At 44.4% G+C, this 26974-nt stretch overlaps 1 protein-coding gene across 4 annotated transcripts in view; it reads right to left on the bottom strand.

Moving 5' to 3' along the window:
* The window catches only part of MPPED2 (metallophosphoesterase domain containing 2), a 138232-nt gene that overhangs the window by 76850 nt on the left and 34408 nt on the right, over nt 1-26974 (bottom strand). For all 4 annotated transcript variants that reach the window (XM_065592523.1, XM_005286867.5, XM_005286868.5 and 1 more), the window contains one exon: nt 5523-5704. In XM_065592523.1, the coding sequence (XP_065448595.1) occupies nt 5523-5704 (182 nt within the window). The remainder of the gene's footprint in view (nt 1-5522; nt 5705-26974) is intronic.

Here is a 26974-nt window from a genome sequence, read left to right as displayed (position 1 = left end):
ACAGCCACTAAGGTCAAGTGATTACAGCAGTTACAAGACCCGTGGGACATGTTCACACCAAAACAAAGTGAATAAATTACCTCAGCTGGCATGTGTAATCACTAAGTGACCACAGAGGCTATTCAGTGCACAAGCCCAGAAGAGTTTCATGCAAAACCAATAATGAAAATTTATCAGTCAAGGGAAAAAAGCATAAGAATTAGCAAAAGCTATGCTATAGACTACATAACTATAGGGAGCAGAAGACATGATGTGGAAGGCAGAGTTTGATGAATGGTGGACCAAGGCTGAAAAACACAACAGGCACAGGAAGAAGAGCTGACATTAATGAAACAAGGTTGGAGAGAGAATATCTTCTATTGCAGTGTTTCTCAACCTTTTTGATACCAGGGACTGGCTTGCTGCTTTCCTAAACTGTGCAGTGAGATCTCAGGGACCGGCACTGGTCCATGGACCAGTCGTTGAGAAACACTGTTATATTGAACCAATTTCTGTTGGTGAGAGAACCTGAAGAAGAGCTCTGTGTAGGCTTGAAAGCTTCGCTCTCTCTCACCAACAGAAACAGGTCAAATAAAAGATATTACCGTACCCAACTTGTCTCTCTAATATCCTGGGACCAACACAGCTACAACACTGTGACAGCATACCCCATAAGCCTTTATGGGGGGGGCGAGTGCTTATAAATGTATGTATGACATAACTGGAATATGTTTTGTGCTGCCTGTGCCATGTAATATATCTCCATAAAGGTTATGGTCTACTATATCTATTCATCCTATTTGTACAGATATATCATTTTCTACTTGAGGTTAAGAATATGGGCTGTATGCTTACTTGGTTTCTAAGTAAGCTTTGTGAGGCATTTGGTCAGCTTCTTTAGGAAGGAATTCACCAGGTTAAGTACCTGATCAGGAAACACTTGGGGAACAATGCATCTTGGAATGCTCCAATCCACATAAGAAGTCTTCCTGGAGACATGCAAGATACCATGTGAACAATGGCTTCGGCCTGTAAAGACTGAGTCATGCAGGGACATGTGACTTGCCCAGGTGACTCCAAAACTCCATCTTGGAGCTGGACTTTGCATAGGAGGGAGGAGGGGGGTCACCACCCACAAGAGAGAGTCTATTTAAACCCATGGGAGACCCCTCCATTTTGTCTTCAGCTGGCTAAGGAAGGAGCCTCTCCACCCCCGCCGCCCCCCCCCCCCCCCCGGATACTTGAAGGGAACTGGAACAAATGACAGTAACTACAGGAGGTGTGAGTGATTGCTGGACCCAGGCTAAAAGGAGATTAGCCTGTAAAAGGGAGCATTCTGGAACTGGTGAGGAACTTATCTGTATTTAGTTTGATTAGACATAGATTTGCGCATTTTATTTTATTTTATTTTGTTTGGTGACTTACTTTGTTCTGTCTGTTACTACTTGGAATCACTTAAATCCTACTGTCTGTATTTAATAAAATCACTTTTTATTTAGTAATTTACTCAGAGTATGTATTAATACGTGGGGGAGCAAACAACTGTGCATCTCTCTCTATCAGTGTTATAGAGGGCGAACAATTTATGAGTTTGCCCTGCATAAGCTTTATGCAGGGTAAAACGGATTTATCTGGGTTTAGACCCCATTGGGAGTTGGGCATCTGAGTGCTAAAGACAAGCACACTTCTGTGACCTGTTTTCAGGTAAACTTGCAGCTTTGGGGCAAGTGATTCAGACCCTGGGTCTGTGTTGGAGGAGACAGGAGTGTCTGGCTCAGCAAGACAGGGTGCTGGAGTCCTGAGCTGGCAGGGAAAACAGGAGCAGAGGTAGTCTTTGCACATCAGGTGTCAGCTCCCAAGGGGGTTTCTGTGATCCAACCCATCACAAACACCACTGCATATATTAATGACGCAGATAGGTAGGACCCAAACCTAAATACCTTATGCAGCCAAAACACCCACTGAGTCCAGCAGGCATTTCAGGTGCACAAAAATTAAGAGAGTCATAAGGCAAAACGAAGGACTCAGTCCTGCATACAAAACTCTTAATCAAGTAAAAATGGGGTAGGATATTAATCTCTTGACTTTGGCCTAGGTTTTTCTGCCAAAAGGGTGTATTTTTATAATGGGACAACCAATGTACATTAGCAATCCCTCTAAAATCCTAGTGGAGCAAGGCCCTGTAGTTTTACCACAAGATAAATTAGACCAGGTCAACCACAGGTGGGAGTATACTGTTGACCTGACCTAGCTACCTTGCAGTGAAAACTACAGGTGGCTGGTTTCACACCAGGATTTTACAGCAGAATCACTAACCTGCGTTAGCAATCCTGCTGTACAAAACCCTTTTCTGTGATACACCCATAGGCTTTGATGGGAATTCTATGTGCAGAAAGGTTTTGGGAACAGGCCCTAACAGACAGGGTGGGATGCACAGCTAAGACAGAAGGAATACCATTGTGCAGAAGTGAGAATAAATCTTAAGAATAGGAAACAGAAGATGATTTGCTCACCTCTAACATATGTAGATATTGCTATGCCCCCATTACTACACTATCTGAGCATCTCACTATTTTTATTATATTTCTCCTTACAACACTTTTATGAGATAGGGCAGTGATATTATCCCCATTTTACAGATGGTGAACTGAGGCTCAGACTGACTAAGGGAGTTAGATGCCTAACTCCCGTTGAAGCCATTAGTAGTTAAGTGCTTAAATGCCTTTAAAATTCTGGCCCCAAGTGACTTGCCTAAAGTCACACTGCTCTAATTCCAGGAGAGGAGAAGCAACAGATCCACACTGGCAGGGCATGTAATGGAGGAGTGCCACCTATATGGAATACCCACCACCACCACCACCACCTCACCCTATACAAGCACCTTTGCGGATGCTCGCTATAGAGATGGAGAGCAGCAGGCAGGGCAGTGCTCAGGGCATGGCCTTTCTCCATGGTTTCATGGTGATGATATTTTTCACAGTAGCCACAGAGGGGAGAGGTGGCTACACACTAGGCAGGAGAGATGTGTTGCCCAGTCACTCTTCCCCCACCTTCTTCCATAGGGCCATTCAGTTCCTCTATGCACTGCGTAAATAAAGGGGAGTGTACAGGCACGTCCCAAGGAGAGTAGGGAAATTTCATCACTGTGAGGTATGACAGAAAGCAAGACAACAGATCACCTAAAAGAAAGCTAAGAATAACTGCAACCATTATATGGTGGGGAAAAAATCATTTGCAGCCTCATTCTAATATGCAAGCAGAGTGGCAGGTATTGTTTTGTGTATGAAGTTACAGGCGGACTCTATGGACTACCAAAACCAGAAAGAAATACACTAGAGATCTCCTTTAAACATGCGAGGGAAATATAGATGTGCAAGGGCAAATCATATGCCTAAGATTTCTCATATGCTCTCACTGCTCAAGACTACAGAATCTGGCCTATTAGACAAAAACGCCACACCAACCTCTACCAGCCCTGTGTGTGAGTGTGTGTCTGTGTGTGTGTCTGTGTGTGTATACACATATACACACATATACAAACACACACACACATATATATATATATATATACACTAAAAAATCCCTTAAATAAATATTGGAGGCTGGAACGTATCTATTCAGTGAATGATAACATATGTAATTAATGTTAACCACAGAGCAATATGAATAAAGGTACTAAGCTATACACATGTAACTCCTGCACACATATACTAAGCACGTACACGAGGGGCTTATGTGATGAAATCGAATGATAATAATTGATTGTCAAAAAAAGGGGTATCAATATGGAACAATGAAAAAATTTACTTGTGCTGGCTTCCAGCAGCGCAGATTGGCATCTTCAAATAAAGTGCTGTATCTCAGCACTATCCTTATCAAGATACTACTATGGTATTTTGGAGTAATGACTCAATATTTAGACACTGCACTGAGCTCCATCCATGGTGGATACTTGGGTCTATGGGCTCAGGACAGCAAATCCTTCCAGGAGCAGCCTGCCACACAAGGGGTCTGAAGACTGAACCGTCTTTAACAATAGTGCTTCCTACTTCCCTAGTGGGACTGGCTCGTTTTGGGGGGGGGGGGGGGGAGCATATTCAATCTCTTTTGAAACCATGTATCCCCTGCATATGTCTGTGCATATGGACTCCAGTTTTGACAGGCCTTTGTGGAGGCTGCACAAAAAGTGATGGCTCTTTGTATGCTCCTCCTCCTATACTCCCACATAAGCTCCTGTCACAATCTGACCCTGTACTAACACTGTTGCAGAAAGGGATGTGTTTTGAACCATTTGAATACACTAGGACTTTCTAATCATAAGGGTGGTGAGGCATAATTACAGCAGGGTGGCTGTAAGGAATACTAGAAGCCATTGTAACCAGTATACAACAGCCAGAGGAGGGGCAAATATTCTTAAAATGAGACAAGGAAGTATGAGACATTGAAAGCAAGTGGGGGAAAGGGAGTAAGAAAGTATAAATGCACAAGACAGGGAGAGGAAAAGCAAGGAGGAGGGTGAGAAAGGCAAAGGATGTGGAAGGAAAGCTCTTTTGTTTCTTTTTATGAACCAAAATAAAAGTCCTCTCTCATCTCCCTAAGAGCCAAGAGAATCCAATGGGATTTAATGATGCTATTAACGGCCTTTAGAGACGCGGTCATCACACAGCAGCAGCTGAAAGAGAGTGCAATGACTGGGGCACAGTGCAATGACTCAGCCATGGTTTTAAAAGCTTTTATACAATGCTGCAGATTTATTTTGGAAAGGAAGAGATTTTGGAAGATCTGCTTGCTCTGTTGGGCCATCCTAGCGTCTTTAATATCCCTAGTGCAAACAGTGACATGGCAACACATAACTGGCCGCATGATGTCATATGTAACAATGATGCCTGGCACATGGGAAAATCCATTCTCCTGAGTATAACCTACTCGCTGCAACCTGCCCCATTCTTGCGGAGCTGCTGTCATTCTCTTAATGACCCACCAGTATCAACTGATCACTAGGACACACCTGGCAAATTCACCAGTGCAATAGGTGCTTCCATCTGGGAAATTCCAGAGCATAGCAGGAGTCAGCAGTCAAAGAGTTAAAATGGCAGCCCTCCTTTATCTGAAAGGTGCACTCAATTCAGTAATCACAACCACATACTGTGTAGTACAACCCTTTGAAACTGCCCCTACCAGTGGTGGCAAAAGGGTTTTTTTGGCTGCAGACCCAGAGTTACAGAAATGCCAGCTGCCAGTGGGACGTACTGTGTGCACACATCCAGTCCCACCCTTACAGTGTACACTGTCACATAGCTCCTGTACCCTTGCCTTGGAATGACAGAGGTCCCACTCCCAAGATAATGCAGTGATAAAGCAAAATATCTCAATTCATCTTTAATTAACACGATCATATTAGACAGAGCACATCACATAGGAACAACTGAAGCAGGGGTTGTGGAGGTGGGGGTCTCCAAGTGCTTTAATTCAATTAGAAAGCAGTGAGTGACACTTGGACAGAAAAGGTTAATTGGGGTCACCAAAATGCAATAATTCCTTACCTAACCAGTCATTAAACTTCTTAACCTCGGAGGGCAGTCCCAGCTCGGTGAAATCGCCTGTGTGGAGAAGGATGTCCCCATAAGGCATCTGGATGCCATCTGTTCTGGAGTGTGTGTCTGAGACGCAGACAAATCGCGTGTGGCCCGTTGGTTTTGGAGTGTCATATGGGATAGGGTCGACCCTAAAGCAGACACATAACAGAGCCCATAACAGTTACATGGGTTACAACCCTCACATGCATTACTTTAAATATGAACATAAATCTATAAACACAAAGTGCTTAGTGAGAAAACTGTGGAAGATCAGAAATGTCCTGTTGTCTAGGACTCCATAATGCAGCAGCATGAACAACCCAAAAGGTAAACACTTTCCTGACAGGAAAACAAGACCGTCAAAAATTATACATGATATGGCCTGCCCAGCATCACGTCCTGATATTAACATCAATGAAGAAATCAGAGAACATGGATTCTAGAGATGTATAATCCAGTCAGACCTTTTTCACTCAACCAATAGCAGGGGTCGGCAACCTGTCAGAAGTGGTGTCCGAGTCTTCATTTATTCATTCTGATTTAAGGTTTCACATGCCAGTAATACATTTGAACGTTTTTAGAAGGTCTCTTTCTATAAGTCTATAATATATAACTAAACTATTGTTGTATGTAAAGTAAATAAGGTTTTTAAAATGTTTAAGAAGCTTCATTTAAAATTAAATTAAAATGCAGAGCCCCCCCGGACCGGTGGCCAGGACCCGAGCAGTGTGAGTGCCACTGAAAATCAGCTCTCGTGCCACCTTTGGCATGCATGCCATAAGTTGCCTATCCCTGCAATAGATGCTACCACATATCTTATTAAATGACCACGTGCATGGGTCATAACATCACTGCCAGCTGGGCCAGAATAGTTTCCTAATAGGCTCGATCCTGCAAGAGACTGAGCAACATGATTTCAGTCAAGCTAAGCACTAAGCTACATGCTTAATGTTAAACACATGAATAGCTCCATTGACTTCAGTAGGACCAGCCACATGCATACAGATAAGCACACGCTTAAGTGCTTTGCCGGTGCTCAACACCTTGCAGGATGGAACTGAATGAAAGGAAAAAAGGTGAACAGCCAGCATAAGAATAAAATTGATTTGTTTTTAAAAAATGCCTTCCGTTTTAGTAATGTGATGTGTTATCTGTAAGAGAAATAAGACAATTAATAAGAAAAGATAAAGCCTAGTAGTGTTCCTCTTTATTTTTTTTTTAAATAGGCATATATATCTATTTATGTCCTGAGCTGTGTGGCAACCTCCACGCATAGTTCCAAATTCTTTGTTGGTGTAAATTGGCAGAACATCGTTGAAGTCTATGGGGTGGTGCCAGTTTATGCTGGCTGAGAATTTGAACCACACAGTGAAAATGTCACAAGAAGAGCTGATAAATAACAGAACTATGTAATATAAAACAAGATACATAGAACAATATCCCACAAGATCATAGCCATAAAGTATGTAACGGAACATTCTACTGAGTCACATACTATATGGAGCCAAAGGATCTTGTACAGAACTCTGAAGATTTTTAGATCTTTATTCTCACTATTGCTTCCTAATCCAGACTCAGGTGACATGTGTATGTAAAGTGCGGGTTTGTGTGTTCATTAGCTGTCCCTCCCCATCCTCAGTGAAGTCTAAGATCAGTGTAATCTAGGGAAAGTTGCAGCAGTGTAACTATGCTGATGTATCCCCCTATTTCGGGGGAGGGATAGCTCAGTGGTTTGAGCATTGGCCTATTAAACCCAGGGTTGTGAGTTCAATACTTGAGGGGGCCACTTAGGGATCTGGGGCAAAATCAATACTTGGTCCTGCTAGTGAAGGCAGGGGGCTGGACTTGATGACCTTTCAAGGTCCCTTCCAGTTCTAGGAGATAGGATATCTCCATTAATTTTTAAAGGAGTTTGAGGCGCAAGTGGTGTTCTCGTCCATCCTCCCTGTGCAAGGAAAAGGCCGGGGTAGAGACCGTCGAATCGTGGAAGTCAACGAATGGCTATGCAGGTGGTGTCGGAGAGAAGGCTTTGGATTCTTCGACCATGGGATGGTGTTCCAAGAAGAAGGAGTGCTAGGCAGAGACGGGCTCCATCTAACGAAGAGAGGGAAGAGCATCTTCGCCAGCAGGCTGGCTAACCTAGTGAGGAGGGCTTTAAACTAGGTTCACCGGGGGAAGGAGACCAAAGCCCTGAGGTAAGTGGGGAAATGGGATCCTGGGAGGAAGCACAAGCAGGAGAGCGCAAGAGGGGAGGACTCCTGTCTCATGCTGAGAAAGAGGGACGATCATTGAGTTATCTTAAGTGCCTATACACAAATGCAAGAAGCCTGGGAAACAAGCAGGGAGAACTGGAAGTTCTGGCACAGTCAGGGAACTATGATGTGATTGGAATAACAGAGACTTGGTGGGATAACTCACATGACTGGAGTACTGTCATGGATGGATATAAACTGTTCAGGAAGGACAGGCAGGGCAGAAAAGGTGGGGGAGTTGCGTTGTATGTAAGAGAGGAGTATGACTGCTCAGAGCTCCGGTATGATACTGCAGAAAAACCTGAGAGTCTCTGGATAAAGTTGAGAAGTGGGAGCAACAAGGGTGATGTCGTGGTTGGAGTCTGCTATAGACCACCAGACCAGGGGGATGAGGTGGACGAGGCTTTCTTCTGGCAACTAGCAGTAGTTGCTAGATCGCAGGCCCTGGTTCTCATGGGAGACTTTAATCACCCTGATATCTGCTGGGAGAGCAATACAGCGGTGCACAGGCAATCCAGGAAATTTTTGGAAAGCGTAGGGGACAATTTCCTGGTGCAAGTGCTGGAGGAACCAACTAGGGGCAAAGCTTTTCTTGACCTGCTGCTCACAAACAGGGAAGAACTAGTAGGGGAAGCAAAAGTGGATGGGAACCTGGGAGGCAGTGACCATGAGATGGTCGAGTTCAGGATCCTGACACAAGGAAGAAAGGAGAGCAGCCGAATATCGACCCTAGACTTCAGAAAAGCAGACTTTGACTCCCTCAGGGAACAGATGGGCAGGATCCCCTGGGAGAATAACATGAAGGGCAAAGGGGTCCAGGAGAGCTGGCTGTATTTTAAAGAATCCTTATTGAGATTGCAGGAACAAACCATCCCGATGTGTAGAAAGAATAGTAAATATGGCAGGCGACCAGCTTGGCTAAACAGTGAAATCCTTGCTGATCTTAAACGCAAAAAAGAGGCTTATAAGAAGTGGAAGATTGGACAAATGACCAGGGAGGAGTATAAAAATATTGCTCAGGCGTGCAGGAGTGAAATCAGGAAGGCCAAATCACACTTGGAGTTGCAGTTAGCAAGAGATGTTAAGAGTAACAAGAAGGGTTTCTTCAGGTATGTTAGCAAGAAGAAGAAAATCAAGGAAAGTGTGGGCCCCTTACTGAATGAGGGAGGCAACCTAGTGACCGAGGATGTGGAAAAAGCTAATGTACTCAATGATTTTTTTGCCTCTGTCTTCACGCACAAGGTCAGCTCCCAGATTGCTGCACTGGGCAGTACAGCATGGGGAGAAGGTGACCAGCCCTCTGTGGAGAAAGAAGTGGTTCGGGACTATTTAGAAAAACTGGACGTGCACAAGTCCATGGGGCCGGATGCGCTGCATCCGAGGGTGCTAAAGGAGTTGGCGGGTGAGATTGCAGAGCCATTAGCCATTATTTTTGAAAACTCATGGCGATCGGGGGAGGTCCCAGATGACTGGAAAAAGGCTAATGTAGTGCCCATCTTTAAAAAAGGGAAGAAGGAGGATCCGGGGAACTACAGGCCAGTCAGCCTCACCTCAGTCCCTGGAAAAATTATGGAGCAGGTCCTCAAGGAATCAATTATGAAACATTTAGAGGAAAGGAAAGTGATCAGGAACAGTCAGCATGGATTCACGAAGGGGAAGTCGTGCCTGACTAACCTAATTGCCTTCTATGATGAGATAACTGGCTCTGTGGATGAGGGGAAAGCAGTGGATGTGTTATTTCTTGACTTTAGCAAAGCTTTTGATACTGTCTCCCACAGTATTCTTGCCACCAAGTTAAAGAAGTATGGGCTGGATGAATGGACTGTAAGGTGGATAGAAAGCTGGCTAGATCGTCGGGCTCAACGGGTAGTGATCAATGGCTCCATGTCTAGTTGGCAGCCGGTTTCAAGTGGAGTGCCCCAAGGGTCGGTCCTGGGGCCGGTTTTGTTTAATATCTTTATTAATGATCTGGAGGATGGTGTGGACTGCACTCTCAGCAAGTTTGCAGATGACACTAAACTAGGAGGCGTGGTAGATACACTAGAGGGTAGGGATCGAATACAGAGGGACCTAGACAAATTAGAGGATTGGGCAGAAAAAAACCTGATGAGGTTCAACAAGGACAAGTGCAGAGTCCTGCACTTAGGACGGAAGAATCCCATGCACTGCTACAGACTAGGGACCGAATGGCTAGGTAGCAGTTCTGCTGAAAAGGACCTAGGGGTCACAGTGGACGAGAAGCTGGATATGAGTCAACAGTGTGCTCTTGTTGCCAAGAAGGCTAACGGCATTTTGGGCTGTATAAGTAGGGGCATTGCCAGCAGATCGAGGAACGTGATCGTTCCCCTTTATTCGACATTGGTGAGGCCTCATCTGGAATACTGTGTCCAGTTTTGGGCCCCACACTACAAGAAGGATGTGGAAAAATTGGAAAGAGTCCAGCGGAGGGCAACAAAAATGATTAGGGGTCTGGAGCACATGACTTATGAGGAGAGACTGAGAGAACTGGGATTGTTTAGTCTCCAGAAGAGAAGAATGAGGGGGGATTTGATAGCAGCCTTCAACTACCTGAAGGGGAGTTCCAAAGAGGATGGAGCTCGGCTGTTCTCAGTGGTGGCAGAGGACAGAACAAGGAGCAATGGTCTCAAGTTGCGGTGGGGGAGGTCCAGGTTGGATATCAGGAAAAACTATTTCACTAGGAGGGTGGTGAAACACTGGAATGCGTTACCTAGGGAGGTGGTGGAGTCTCCTTCCTTGGAGGTTTTTAAGGCCCGGCTTGACAAAGCCCTGGCTGGGATGATTTAGCTGGGAATTGGTCCTGCTTTGAGCAGGGGGTTGGACTAGATGACCTCTTGAGGTCCCTTCCAACTCTGATATTCTATGATTCTATGATTCTATGATTCTACTTAAATAGTCCCCATTACTGAGTGAATTTAGACTCACAACAGCTCTGTGAGTTAGGGAAGTGCTATTACCCTACTTTACAGGCACAGCGATTAAGTGACTTGCCCGCAGTCACACAGGAAGTCTGTGACAGATTAAAGTATTGAACATGTGTCCTTCAAGTCCTGGAGTACTACCCCAACCACCGGACAGACCATATCCTTCCTTTCTTAAAGGGAACAAACCATCCCAGTGCAAAACGGGGCACGTACTAGTGCAACTTACCCTGACAACCTATTGGGATAAACTTCAGTACCGCAAACCTCATTTTACACTGGTGCAACCTATCTACACTTGGGGCTTGCACTAGCATAAATACATTAGTGCAAAAGACGAACTGCTGTATAGACAGGGCCTTAATGGAAGAATACTCTAGCTAGTATTTTTTTTACTACCAAGAATTTATTTACTTTATCTCATATACTACAAAACATTTCCTGAATAGTGCCCAAGAGCTACAAAGATGGGTGTGCTAGGAATGGATAGATCACATTGCTACACACTAGTATCCTATGAAGCACAATCATAAATAACTAGGCCTAAACCACAGTTCACTTGTCATATAAATGAATCGAGTTTTTGTTGCATTTGTTCACTGATTTGCTAATTTGTAAAATTCAGTCATTCATAAAGTACCCCCCAGGTACTGGTGCAAATCAGTGAGGTTCAATTGTATTTAGTTGAATTTATTTGCCTGGTCTTTATTTTGCAAGTTGAATGAGGTGGGAAGGAGCTGTTTGGTATGTAACTTGGACTTGTTCCTGTATTTTTTTTTAGTACTGCAAATATTTGTTTTCCCAAAAAATAAAATAATGAGCAGATTGTATGATTATATGGCCCTGTAGCAGGGTGGACACCTGCTCCTGCCTGGAAGGGCCTGAGATAGCCCAGGGAGCAGGCAGTGTGAAGGCTGAGCTGATTAGGGGAAGTGGCTGCAGCTGGCGCCACACCCTAAACAGCCTCAGCAGGCCCTATAAAGGCTGGGAGCCAGGCGCTCAGGCCAGAGTCACTTTCTGAGTGCAGAGAGAGAAGGGCCTGGCTTAGGGTTACCATATTTAAAAAATAAAAAAAGAGGACACTCCACGGGCCCTAGCCCCGCCCCTTCCCCACCCCCGGCTCTGCCCCTTCCCTACCACCACCCCGCCCCAACTCTGCCCGTTCCCTGCCCCTTCCCCAAAGTCCCCGCCCTAACTCCCCCTCCTCCCTCCCAGCCACGTGGAAAGGGCTGCCCGAGCGCTACTGGCTTTACGGTTTGCCAGGCAACCTCCAGACCCTGCGCCCCCGGCCGGCACTTCCCCAGCGCAGCTGGAACCCGGGAGGGGAAGCGCCGAGCCGGGGGCGCAGGGTCTGGAGGCTGCCCGGCAAACCATGAAGCCGGTAGCACTCGGGCTTCGGGCAGCCCCTATGCCTCCGGACCCTGCACCCCCAGCCGGGCACTTCCCCTCCCGGGCTCCAGCTGTTCTGCTCCTCCCCGGACTCAGACTTCGGCTCTGGTTAAGAGCCAAGCTGCCCGAGCCAGCGCTACCGGCTTCGGGCAGCCCCCTTGACTCCGGACCCCAGCCGCCGGCCGGGAACTTCTCCTCCCCGGCTCCAGCTGCTCTGCTCCGGCGGCACAGGGTCCGGAGGCACGGGGGCTGCCCGAAGCCGGTAGCGCTGGCTCAGGCAGCTTGGCTCTTAAACAGAGCCGAAGTCTGAGTCCGGGGAGGAGCAGAGCAGCCGCGGGAGAGGAAGTGCCCGACCGGTATTTTTCCTGGATATGTTCGGCTTTTTGGCAATTCCCCCCGGACGGGGGTTTGATTGCCGAAAAGCCGGACATGTCCGGGAAAAACTGGACGTATGGTAACCCTAGCCTGGCTGCAGGAAGCTAGACATAGGGTACCTGTAGTGGAGCAGAGCTGGGGACAGGCTGAGGAGCTGGGGAGCTCCAGCCTGGATAGCCCCAGGCTGCGGCCTAGCGGAGGGCCAAGTGGTACTGGGGGTCGCAGAGGGCAGCCCAGGGCTAGGCCAAGGCAGCAGGTCCAAACCCGCCTTGCCAGTGACGAGTGGCCTATACTGCAGTCTGCCCCAAGGAGTGGGGGCTAGTTGGTGACTGGCAGTGGCCTAGGGCTGAGGCAAGGTGGGGCTAGTGGGTGGGGGTACCCCGGGGGAGGAGACCCAGATCTGTGGGGTACTGCCAGGGGGCAGCAACCCAGAGCAAGGGGCACCAGGGGTTCTGGGAGGGACACAGGGGCCAGAAGTAGGGACAAGGCAGATCACCGGCCTGCAGAGGGCGCTCCAGATGCTGGACGAGCTGATTCCCCGGAGTAGCCAGTAGGGGGCGCCGCAGGGGTGAGTCCGGACCCTTACAGGCCCATATAACTGGTTATCACGGTGGGTTTAATTGGAAACCCAAAAAGAAATCCTAACTCCAACACACAATTAATGGGTTTTTCGCCACAAGGGTTAGAAATTAATAACGCTTTTACCACAGAGAAAATTCACTAATCCACTGAGATCACACTGGCAACGTGGGCAGAACTGTGATTATAAGCAATAGTGCTTTCTTATTTGGCATCTTCCTTCCCATTACTGAGGCTAAATTGAAAACTTTGAGATATATATTACCAAGTAAATACATGGGTCTCTGCAGCTACAGTCTTATCAACATCTCTTCTTCTAGGAATGTTTCCCCCAGACAATACAAGAAATGAACGTCTGCTTTCATTGCTGTAGCATACTTTGTTCGGGTATGTCTGCATTAGAGATGAATAGCATCATCGGATCTTGTGGCACCCACTTTTGCTTGTAAACATTTTTCCCTGCTCCCTCCAGCTCATTCCCAAACATGCTGGTTGTTTCAAGATCTGCTCTGCTACAGGCAATCCCATCAAAGCATATTACTGGAGACTGGCTTATGATTATTTTCTATGCATGCAATAACTAACCTAAAGAGCATAACAAAATCCAAATTCATTATGAGCCTTTCTTCTCTTTGTGAGTACTATGATGTTGCTGCATAGCTTTTCCTCTGGATTCGCGCTTAATTTCCTCGGTTATTAAGCAATGCTAGTTTACTAAATATCTGAAACTAAACCACTGCAGGTTCTTATACCCAGCCCATCAGATCACCTGACAAGCTGAATATTTCAACATCCTCTTCCACCAACAGAGGCTTAGGAAAGACGGTGTATTGCTAGCCCTGGCAGCTGAAGTTCTCTATTTATCCACAGCTACAGCACAAGCCACAGCAATGCAAACTCCCCCTGCATCACAATGCCAATGAAACTCTCAACTACCTACTTGAGTAAGAAACTCATCACACTCCATATCCATTCAGTCCTTGGTCTGTCCACTGATGTGCATACTTGTTCATTAGGATCTGCACTGAAACCACTTCACACTAGCCACTCAGGGCATGTCTACACTGAGACAAAAAAAGCCTGTAGCTGGCCCAGATCAGCTGAGTCAGGCTTACACGGCTTGGGCTCCAGGGCTGTAAAACTGCTGTGTAGATATTCGGGCTCAGGCTGGATCCTGAGCTCTAAGAACTTGCGAGGGTGAGGGATCTTTTATTCCTGTGTAGACATACCCTCAATGGCCATAGGATAACAGATTTCAGGCTGGGATTTTTAAAGGAACCAAGGGAGTCGTATCCAATTCACACTGAAATCCAATGGGACAGGGTATCAGAGGGGTAGCCGTGTTAGTCTGAATCTGTAAAAAGCAACAGAGGGTCCTGTGGCACCTTTGAAACTAACAGGAGTATTGGGAGCATAAGCTTTCGTGGGTAAGAACCTCACTTCTTCAGATGCAAGTCATGGGAGAGGGGCATTTAATTCCTTAATTCCTTAATTAATCACTACCAACCTGAGCCATATTAGAACCAAGGACTGAAAGGAGAAAGGCTCTGTTTTCCTTTATCAATTCCCTGAACCACTCAGCACCCTGTCCCCAGGTTTTGAATAAAAAGATCCCAGCTGGCAGAATAAAACACCTTGAAGATTATTCCACTGTCACATCTGGAAGAGGAGAAGGAATGGCAAACACATTTCCAATTTTGTGAAATACAGCCTGACACTGCATGATTTTACTGGGCAGCCATAGCTTTCTTTTAACAAAAATAAATAAAGCATATTATTTTTTTCACATGTGCATCTGTTTTGATTAATATGGTAACCAGGTAATACAAAGCACTGTGTGTGACCAAAAGCAGCACGTATTCACACCCTACACACTACTGTAGTAATATTTATACAAAATATGCCTTGTGAGGTATCATTTGAAAACTAACACATTGATCATCAATATTCTTGTGTAATGTATGTATGAAATGCATATTAAGAGTTATAAGCATAAGATGAAATTATGAGTACAACCTGTGGAGTGGGTCAGCCAGTTTCTCAAAGACAAAGGACCAGCTGACTCCACTAGCCAGCTGTTATCAAAGTTGACTGGCAATCACCTGTCAAGTGGCCATTCTTTGGCAATGGACGGGGCAGGAAAAGATCGAGCTGCATTTCAGAATAATAATATGGGACCTCTTTCACCACAAGACTCCATGTCTTCTTCCTCCCAGCGGGAATGAACTTAACTAGTGGTAACCCTCAGGAAAATGCCTTTCAAAAGGGTGAGTGGACTATAAAAGTGAGAGGCAAAAATACCCCAGGATCTCTCTGTTTCTCTCTCTCATCAATTATACCTAAAACAACAAAGGAACTGGCCCTTTGACTTTGCGGGCAGCTCCTGACCTGAGAATTTGTTGCTGGGAACATGTGGTAAGGATTTTACCTTGAACCAAGTCTAGCTTGCTAAATGTTAGCTACTAGGAAGCATTTTATCTTTATTTTTCTTGTAACCATAATACCTTATATTTGTGCTCACTTAAAATCTCTCTCTCTCTGTAATTAAATAAACTTGTTTTATTTTTAATCTAAACTAATCCAGTGTTGTGTTTAAAATGAACTGTTTGGTAACTCCAGTTAAAAGTATCAAATTGTTGAATATTGACCCTTTACTGGGTCTTTACTGAACTGTCCAGGGAAAGGCAAGGAAAAGGTTTTGGGAAAATTTGGGACTAGGAGTGTATTGGAGTCACTTTGCAAGTAGTAAGCAAAGCTGATAAAAGCCGGAGTTATGACTGGAGGGTTGCTGCTGAGGTCAGAGTTGCTGGACCAGGGTTGCAGCTATACACAGACTCAGGGTGTGACCTGCCTACTGGTAGGCTGCTTGTGAGCAGCCCTGGTTGGAAGGTACAACAGCAAAGCATTGAGAGGCACCCAAAGGTGCGGGGCAGCCGGTGACACAACCCCTCATTAGTCTGGACTGCATCCCAGAATGTGACACTAGGGTAAAAATTTTAAAGCACCTAGATGACATACGAGCCTACGCCGCATTTTCAAAATGAATCTAAGTGACTTAGATGCTTTTCACATTTTTTTCCTGAGAATTCTAGAGTGCTCTATGCCCAATTAATGATATCCCATTAGATACCTGACCATCAAATGCTTTCTAAGATTAAGAAAAGTAATGGTAAATTCTGCACACTCTGGGGTAACACATATGCGAAATAAATTCTATGACAACACATTTTACGAATCAGAAGCAATAGTGGGGTATGTATATTATGCATAGACCCTGCCCCCCAAAACAACTGCCCAATTTAAAATAAGGTGCTTTTACCATCAGCTTTCCAGCTCTAACCTCCTGCCCTATAGAAGACCCCTTGTCTAAAGGCTCCTCATTACACTAATATATTAGCTTGAGAAGTGTGGAAATGAGCAGAGTTGTGGGTGGATGGGTCCATCACCATCTATATAAAGCTACCTCCACTAAGCCAATATGGCAGCCCTGAGCAAAGCACAGTAGCTTATGGAACTACATTGACAAAAGGCCACATGGGGGCCAGGAGAGCTAGGTGTCAGTGTAGAGGCAGGGTCTTCAGCCTGCCACAACGTACGTTGCAGCCGGTGAGACTAGCTTCCACAGCACTAATGCAGCTGACTAGATATTCTGTGGTGGCTTCATTTACATTTTAAAAAATTAATGTGTTACTGAAAATAAAAATAAATACTGCAATCATTGCAACATCCCCGGTGTAATGATTTTCATATTAAATTTATTTTGCATTGTTTCTAAATTTTCAGTTTGGGATATGCCACAAATATTTTAGTGACAATGCACAACTGCGCTGCAGAAGTTATCAAAGGGGAAAGCTAGAGGTTTTGGCAGCTAGATGGGAGACGATTGGAGCCTTTGGCACATGGGGAGGCATGAGACATTGAACAGTGGGATAAGTACATTAGCTGGATGTTTCTACTCAGTAGTGAAATAGTTAATGTTGACATGTAGTCATCTCTCGATTTCAGACCAACGTCTCACTGAAATGAAATGGGGCAGTCCAGATTTCTCAGAGCTACTGTTGCAGGCTCTCTGCAGAATGAGGGGCAGAGAGCACGGCATCAGTTAACTTTGAAAACAGAACCATATGTATCTTCACTACCAGGAAGGCTGTCTTCCCGCCCCTTTTGGTGTGTGGAGAAGCCAATCCCCAAATCCCCTCCCCACCAATTATGGAAGATTTCCAGGGACGCTGCAACTTCTGCCTGGCAGAACTTCCAGTCTTCTCACTGGGAATACCCCACATGGGGAATCATGCAGGTAGGTAAAACATTTACACACATCACACACACAAATTTTATTTGTCCTATCAGGCATTTTTTAACACAAATTTTAGCAGCAATATTATTGTGTACAGTCTACTGCTCTTAAACTGCCTTTGTTGGTTTTGCTACAGGGGATCAACTTTGGGGCCACCATAAAGGATCTTGAAATTTTACCCTTTTCCAGATCTGCTGGCTGTGGAAATGGATATTGGCCATGCCTCTATTATATGTTATGTGTCACCAAACAATTTTTTTTTCTAGATGAGTTTCTCCACTGGAGTAGGTCTACATCTGAATTTTTAGTCGTGCTTTAAACACATTAATTAATATATGTTAATTAATGCAATTGTAAATTCTGGTGTAGACCAAAACCATTTGTTACTAGTCAATCTTAACTGTAGGCTACAGCAACAAAAAACAGTGCCTAGCAATCAGCAACACACATTTGTCTCCTGGTACAAACATTTGTGTAATATCTATACTAGAATTTACAATGGTGTTAGTTAATATGTGCTAAGCATTTGTTAAAAGGCAACTAAAAAATTCAAAAATGTCACCTTTGTTCGCAAAAGTAACGTTCACACATGTTTCTGTGGGTCATTTAGAGGGGCAATAAGTTAAATATCATATATTAAAACACAGCTGTGTTATTAATATTAAGTAAACATTTTAATCAATTACTTTTCACCATTCATACTTTTCACCACCAGCGGTGATGAATTGGGTTTGTTTTTATACTTTACTGTCCTCTTACAGAGCCCCCTGTTACCCCTATTTCAAATTTTGTAAATTAAACACTCTGCAGTAAAATCAGTACACTCAGAAATCCTCCCTCCCCCCTCAAAAGGAGCAATACAAATATTTCCAGCAAATGCACTTAAAACAAGTTTGGTTCTAAGTGCTGATACCTCCCCTCCTCGTCTATGGCTTTAAGAAAACATATTTGTACTTAAAATGGATATAACCAAAAGAACAGATTTCCCAGAACATCGCCCCCTTTCTCTGTGGGCATGAGATTGCACACACATGTGCACATACATGGGGTTTATGAAAAATAAAAGGAGGACATTTCTGTGAAAGCGGCTTCTTAAAATATTGACTACACATCATCAGGGTTTCCAACTCTTGTGATTTTTATCATGAGTATCGTTATATTTGTTAATTTTCTTAAAGCCCCAGTGCTGGAGTCCATAATTATGTGAGACTCACAGCTTTTATGTAAAAAAAAAAAAAATGAGTATGTTTCTAGCTCTCCTGGTGCAGAGAAATGCATGAAAATATGACTTGAGTGCACCCTAAAGACTCGGAAATCAAAAGGCAAATAAAAAATACCAACATTTTTTATTTATTTTAAATCTCATAATTATGCCAATTTTGTGATGTGGGGAGGCCTGATTTATAATTTTGGAATGCTTTTGGGTTGCAATGCTGCATTATGGTCAAATTCTGAATAAATACCTCCAATGGGTGCACATGCACATTATTTTGGAAGCAACACTTCATCATCTGCGTTTAAAAACTGGATCCAAAATATTACGATCATTTTTCAAATGAGTGTAATTGTAAATTGACATGAACTGTCTCACAGGGGTGTACTGGAGAAAACACACCAGTAAATGGCACATCCCTCCAAAACTAAAAATTGGGTAAGGGTATGAACATTTTTTGGCAGTTGTGAATACTGAGGGGAAAATAGCTTAAATGACATAGATTCCAATCCCCCAGTTATCAGATCTGTGGACAGGGAGAAAAGGTTAGCAACACGAACAGCTAGTTCTTATTAAAAAGGAGTTGTGATCCACTAGTATGCTCCAGAAACCTTACGTTTATCATACAGGACACCTACTTCCAAAATGATCTGAATAATACTGCTGAGTAAGAATTTGGGGTCCCGAATTCATTCTACTGACCTCAGTGATTATGTCATTTCACCAAGTTAAATAAGAATTTCCTAAGAAACCTTCTGCAGAATTTTTTTTAAAATTGTCTTAATATAATAAAAAGATTGGACAATGGACTAACTTTTCAATATTTATAATTGTTGCTCCCAACCTTGAAATGGGAACTACAAGCACTTTGGTAAATGGACAGGCAGGTTGTCTGGTAACTTCTCTAAATGTATCCATTACTGAAAGGAAGACTAGTTAGTAAGCAACTTCGTACAGCACTAACTCTCAGTGTATCACAACCGATAACTTGACATCTCCAGCAAGAGAATATACTGACAGTGAGAATATACACTGGAAAATGACATCATGTTAGAACGTGTTAACTGACATATTACATAGTAGCACTCACTATACACAAGACTGTTGTGTATGAAATCATGTTAGCTGTTTGTAGCCAGGCTGCTAGATCCAGATTAACAAATATTCAACATCATGTTCATTAACAGATGTTATAACATGATGCCAGTTCCCACTGTAGACAAGCCCCAAAGACACTTGTTTTCCACCTGTCTAGCAAAAGAAGCACACCAGGGTAATAACACCTTTCTTATTCTTATTACCAGATACTAGATTTACACATATGTCTAAGAACAGATTATCACCAAATGTTTAAAACATTAGTTTTCATTCCAAAATCTTTATGCACTTGTTACTTCCATTGAAATCTATAGGAGTTTTCTGTGGGACTGTAAAATGGAGCCCTAAGTGTATTTGAGAGAGGTGATATTTGTGACCCAATGCAAAGCCTTTGAAAAAACTGCTTTTACCAAACTGTAACAAGACTCTGTGCACGAATTTCTACTCATGCCAGTGTTTCCAACAATTATCGTTGCAGGAAAATTTCAGATCCTGTAATCATAGGAACCAACTCCATGGGTGCTCCAGAGAACACCCACGGGAAAAAAATGGTGGGTGCTGAGAAGCCAGCTCCTCTCCTTCCGCCAGCAGCCCCACCAATCAATGCCTCCCCAGCGCCTCCTACCTGCTGCAGATCAGCCTTTTTTGTGGTATGAAAGCGGCGCTGGTGGAGGGAGGGAGGAATTAGTGTGGGGCACGCTTGGGGGAAGGGGCGGAAAAGGGCAGGATGAGAAGTGGGAGGATTGTAGCGGGGGTGGGAAGAGGTGGGGCGAGGGCTTGGGAGGGAGAAGGGGTGGAGTGGGGACGGGAAGAGGTGGAGGAGGGTGGGGCCTCAGGCAGACCTGGGTGGGGTCAAGCACCCCCTGGCACATTAGAAATTCAGCACCTCTGTCTGTAATACAGTTTATGGAGCTGCTTACTCCCTGGGATAGTTGTGAGGTTAAATGAAAAAGACTGACTAGCTATCTACGGTTACAATTTGTGTAAAAGAAAATAAACTTTGAAAAAAGCTGTCCTATAAACAGTTTTAGTAACAACTTCCAATCCTTTACAAACATTAACAATTTAAGACCCAAGCATTGGTTAACCCTCAAGCTATGACTGGAATAGAGGCACAGAGAGGCTAATAGTCAGACTTTCAAAGGTATTTAGGTGCCTAAAGATGCAGATAGATGCCTAATGGGATTTTTAAAGGTGCCTAAGTAGTTAGGACCTAACCAGTTTATCTGCTTTTGAAAACCCCATTAGACTCCTAACCAGATGTATAGATGCCTAAATACCTTTAAAAATCAGGGTCTAACTGACTTGTCTAAGATTTCACAGGAAGCCAGTGGCAGAACTGAGAACTGAATCCAACAGCCTTGACTCTGAGCCAGTGGTTCCCTGACTGTGGGTCGCAACCCCAAGTGGGGTCATGACATTAGCAGATGGGGTCACAGCGATCTCTAGAGCGCACAGGATGCCATTTTGCTTCACACAACACGACCTTGCATGTATAGTGCATATGAGGTCACAATGCATAGAGGATGCCATTTTGTTCTACACAATAGCATCCTCCGCACAGCATGACCTCACATGCACCATATATACAAGATCACACTGTTTTGAGGATGCCATTTTGTGGAGCAAATGGCATCCCTCATGCAGCATGACCTCACACATACTGTGTATGTGAGGTCACGCTGTGCAGAGGACACCACTTTGCTCAGCATTCTCCATGCTGTCCGGAGTCCTGGGAGGAAATAATTCATTAAAATGGGGTCATGCCAGCAAAAAGAGTGGGAACCTCTGCTCTAAGGCCTGTTCTACACTAGGAACATTTGCCAGTATAGTTATGTCGATTAGGGGTGTGATTTTTTTACATTTTTATACCTGCAAAAGCCCTAATGTAGACGTAGGTATATTGGCAAAAAAATATGTTTTTACCAGTATAGCTTATTTCATTTGGGGCTATACCAGCATGTCACACCACAGTCCCTACCTGGAGCGCATACACCCCTCCCCCACGGAAGGCGACAGCATGACAGGTATGGCAGTCTCAGTTTCCCTTTTCAGATTCCCCAGTAACTCCATGCAAGCTCTCTTGACACAATAATATCTTTATCAGAGGGGTAGCCGTGTTAGTCTAGATCTGTAAAAGCAGCAACGAGTCCTGTGGCACCTTATAAACTAACAGACGTACTGGAACATGAGCTTTCGTGGGTGAATACGCACTTTGTCAGATGCATGCTGCTTTTAATAATATCTTTGGGGCTGGTTTATTATAAGACATTGTTCAAATGGTTCAAAAATAAGCCCCAAACACGTATACTATTGTTCTCACCCCATGTAAAAGTTTGTGGATGACACAAACCTGGGAGGTATTGCTAATACAGAGAAGGACCGGGATATCATATAGGAAGATCTAGATGACCTTGTAAACTGGAATAATAGTAATAGGATGAAATTTAATAGTGAAAAGTGCAAGGTCATGCATTTAGGGATTAATAACAAGAATTTTGGTTATAAATTGGGGACACATCAGTTGGAAGTAACAGAGGAAGAGAAGGACCTCGGAGTATTGGTTGATCACAGGATGATGATGAGCCACCAATATGATATGGCCATTAAAAAAGCTAATGCGGTCTTGGGATGCATCAGGCGAGGTATTCCCAGTAAAGATAAGGAGGTGTTAGTACCGTTATACAAGGCACTGGTGAGACCTCATCTGGAATACTGTGTGCAGTTCTGGTCTCCCATGTACAGGTACAGAGAAGGGCTACTAGGATGATTCGAGGAATGGAAAACCTGTCTTATGAAAGGAGACTCAAAGAGCTTGGCTTGTTTAGCCTAACCAAAAGAAGGCTGAGGGGAGATTTGATTGCTTTTTATAAATATATCAGAGGGATAAATATCAGGGAGGGAGAGGAATTATTTAAGTTTAGTACCAATGTGGACACAAGAACAAATGGATATAAACTGGACATTAGGAAGTTCAGACTTGAAATTAGACAAAGGTTTCTAACCATTAGAGAAGTGAAGTTCTGGAACAGCCTTCCAAGGGGAGTAGTGGGGGCAAAAGACATATCTGGCTTCAAGACTAAACTTGATAAGTTTATGGAGGGGATGGTATGATGGGATAGCCTAATTTTGGCAATTAATTGATCTTTGATTATTAGCAGGTAAATATGTCCAATGGTCTGTGATGGGATGTTAGATGGGGTGGGATCTGAGTTACTACAGAGAATTCTTTCCTGGATGCTGGCTGGTGAGTCTTGCCCACATGCACAGGGTTTAACTGATCGCCATATTTAGGGTCAGGAAGGAATTTTCCTCCAGGGCAGATTGGCAGAGGCCCTGGAGGTTTTTCGCCTTCCTCTGCAGTGTGGGGCACAGGTCACTTGCTGGAGGATTCTCTGCACCTTGAGGTCTTTAAACCACGATTTGAGGACTTCAATAATTCAGGCATAGGTTAGGGGTTTGTTACAGGAGTGGGTGGGTGAGATTCTGAGGCCTGCATTGTGCAGGAGGTCAGACTAGATGATCATAATGGTCCCTTCTGACCTTAAAGTCTATGAGTCATTTATAGCACCTGACATCTTCATCCCACAACACCTCAAATATCATGCACTGGTATCTCTGACCATGACCAGACTCTCTGGCAGTCCTCCTCTGTCCTCATACCCAGACAGCCACGTTAACCCTTCTTACTGTAATCCTGCTCTTCCCAGCAACTACCCCCACAACCTGTCTACTGGGAGATAATCTTTACCAGGAGAGCATCCCTTACTCTTCCTTGCCCTCTCATGAGTCTTCTGGCTCCAGCTCTCTGGTCCTGGAGATCTTTCCAAGTAAGCTCCTCTGCTGCTCCCCTACCTTCAGACCTTCCTAGGCCTCAGCTCTCCCTCTGCCGCACCTGACTTCCGCTCTCTCCAGCCCTGGCTCTCTGGTTTGGGGATGCCAGCCGGCAAACCCTTCTTGCTGTTCCCCTGCCTTCAGCTTTCTCCCAGGTACCAAATATACAGTCTTTGGTAGCTTTCATCTGCCCCTAACTCCCACTCAGGCAGCTCTGATTCATGAGGTCTCTCCCAACTCACTGGGTCTCCTCCAACTAACTGGGTCCTCTCCCTGTCTCTGATTCTTCCTGGTCCCTTATAGCCCCCGGGTACTGACACACGCTCTTAATCGGCCAAACAGGAACACCTGTTCTGGCACAGGGGCACTGGACCTACTTCCTTCACAAGGGCCAACCCCCCCGTGACACAGCAAAAGCACATCTGCTGGTACAAATGATGTCTCCACTAGGAGGGTTTGTCTAACCCTTTCTAGGTTAGACAAATCCTTAGACCCCTGCTATAACCAGTAGGCACACTGCCTCCCTAAATCTATTTTGGTCATATGTCCTGGAATCCTAAATTCACATCTTTGCAGATCATTCAGATGCCCATTTAAGGGCACTGAAAGTTGAGACAGCCATGTTTTTAACCCTTTAGAAGGAGGATGCCAAATTCATCCCTGGTGTAGCTCCAACTATTTCAGCTGAATGCCTGAGAGTTATAAAAGTGATGAACGTACTCCCAGAGTGGTTAATGCTCCAGCAGGAACGTCTACCCTGCCATTTTTAGACTTTTGGTGCGAACCCAAATCAGTTGTCCTGGGCTCTGAGACTCGCTGACATGGGTTTGTTTGTCTGTTTGTTTTTGCAGTGTAGACATACCCAGTAACTGCTAATTATGTGAATGTGTGCTGATATGCTTTATGACCGAGACTACTTCCATGGGGGATTGAGCTGGGGCCAAAAACCTGTTCAAAGCAAGGATGAATTATCCTGGACAAACCCAGTGATTTCCATTTGTATTAAGGGCCACATATTGCCATCAATGTGCATGCAGAATTCCCACTGATGCTAGTGGAGGACCCATGAGCAGACAGGTAAGGGGGAGGGAACAAAATTTCCTATTATTCATACAGCATGTGATATTATTTTAAGGAATTAAACGGGCTTAAACTGTCCATTATCAACAGATTCAATTTGTGTGACTCAGAACAAGTACACAATGCATTAAGAAGCTACATGTTCAAAACACAACTTATCTGCCTGGTCAGATTTGGTGTGGGATGCAGCATCTAGTGGAAACCTATCTTGACTGGGATACAAGGTTTCTCCTAACCTACATTATGATCTGAGATTTTCAAGTAAAAAATGTTTCAGATCTGACCCTGGGCACCAGCAATCTCACTATCCTTCTGCCAAATAAATACATTTAAAGTAATGAAGCACTTTTAAAAAAACTTGCATTTTCTAAAATTTTGCCACTCGGTTTCATATTTCACATATACTTCAGATACAGTCACATGGTTTCTGACCCACTCCTATGAGTAAACAAGAAGTTTTCTGCAGGGAGAGATGTTTAATATACAGTTCTATGTAGAGCAGGGGTCGGCAACGTTCAGCACACGGCCGAGCCAGTTTTATTTACCTGCTGACGCGGCAGGTTCGGCCGATCGCGGCCCCCACTGGCCGCAGTTCGCCGTCCCGGGCCAATGGGGGCGGCGAGAAGCCGCGGCCAGCACATCACTCGCCCTCGCCGCCCCCATTGGCCCAGGATGGCGAACCGCGGCCAGTGGGGACCGCGATCGGCCAAACCTGCCGCGTCAGCAGGTAAATAAAACTGGCCCAGCCGCGTGCTGAACGTTGCCGACCCCTGCTCTACATAGAACTGTATATTAAACATCTCTCCCTGCAGAAAACTTCTTGTTTACTCATAGGAGTGGGTCAGAAACCATGTGACTGTATCTGAAGTATATGTGAAATATGAAACCGAGTGGCAAAATTTTAGAAAATGCAAGTTTTTTTAAAAGTGCTTCATTACTTTAAATGTATTTTATTTGGCAGAAGGATAGTGAGATTGCTGATGCCCAGGGTCAGATCTGAAACATTTTTTACTTGAAAATCTCAGATCATAATGTAGCTGACACCATAAAAACTTTTACATGCTCTATCGTAACACAACTGGCCTAACTTACTTACGCTAATTCACACTAGTACTAATTATATTGGGTCTGTTTCTAATGCCATTTACACCAGCATAAATTTGGAATAACTCCACTATAGCCAATGCAGTTATTCTAGATTTAGACAGGTGTGAGATCAGAATCAGACTCATAATTTCAGTAAAAATGTGTATTTGTTCCATATAACATATTTTAAAGTAGGAAGAAAAGGTTAGAGACGAATTCTGCTCTTGTTTGTGCCACCCCACAATGACCTCAGTAGGGCCACATAAATGCAATTGTAGAATTTGGCCTTTAAGTTTTAACACGCCTAATTTTGATGCTGTCCTTACCCCCCTTACCTTTTTAGAGGTCTATTGTAGTAGCCCTCTTAAGGCTCATACCTGGTCTTAGATGTACATGATTACCACTGAAACACATCCTCGGATAGAATTAGATCCCAAGTACAAGAAAATATAATGGCTCAATGACTGGAATTGAGGGGTGTTCTAATGTCCTCTGGATATGCAGAGCAGAATCCTAAAACTTGATTTTCCTCACATTTTAAAAAACATCTCCATATTTCTAAAAGATCATGTCAAAAACAGGGGAAACTATCAGTTAAAAAGAGGTTATCAGATACGATCAGATGCATCTCTCTTTCCATGGAACTTAAATAGATTATGACAAAAAAACTACAAGACAATTGCTGTGCCCCCTCAAGAAGAGGAGGTTACTCAACTTGTGCAGAAGAATGATGGATCTTCAAGAGCTATGGATACACCACTGTAGGTATATGTGCATCCCTGTGCTTCTCATCCGAGACCTTTGGTAGCTGGGTCTGTTCGGCCTGCACATGCACTCTCCCCTTCTCGTGCTCTGCTTCGAGGCTATTTATTGCTGTGTGGGCGAACCACCCTGAGTTCCTTCTCTACTTCAGAGTCCATATCAAGAATTCAGAAGTAGAAGGGAGGAGGGAGGAGCACCCATGGAGAGACACTTCTTGAAGAACCATCGTTACTGGACAAGGTGAGTAATTTCCTCTTCTTCTTCAAGTAGTATCCCTATGGGTGCTGCACTGTAGGTGACTCCCAAGCAGTATCCCTAATGGGAGGTTGGGGCTTCAGAGTCAAGTCTGTTATGGATGGTAATACTGCGGAGCTGAAGCTAGCGTCGGAAGCAGAGTCCCAGTAATCACATAGTGTTCTGCAAAGATATGTATAGATGCCCAGGTGGCTGCTTGACAGATTTGCGAGATGGTAACATTTTTGAGGAAGGTGACAGAGGAGGAAACCAACCTCATG

This window comes from Chrysemys picta, chromosome 4 (genome assembly GCF_011386835.1).
Source record: "Chrysemys picta bellii isolate R12L10 chromosome 4, ASM1138683v2, whole genome shotgun sequence".
NCBI classification, from domain to species: domain Eukaryota; kingdom Metazoa; phylum Chordata; order Testudines; family Emydidae; genus Chrysemys; species Chrysemys picta.
Note: the sequence above shows the minus strand (reverse complement) of the source record. Positions and strands in the feature narration are given on the sequence as shown.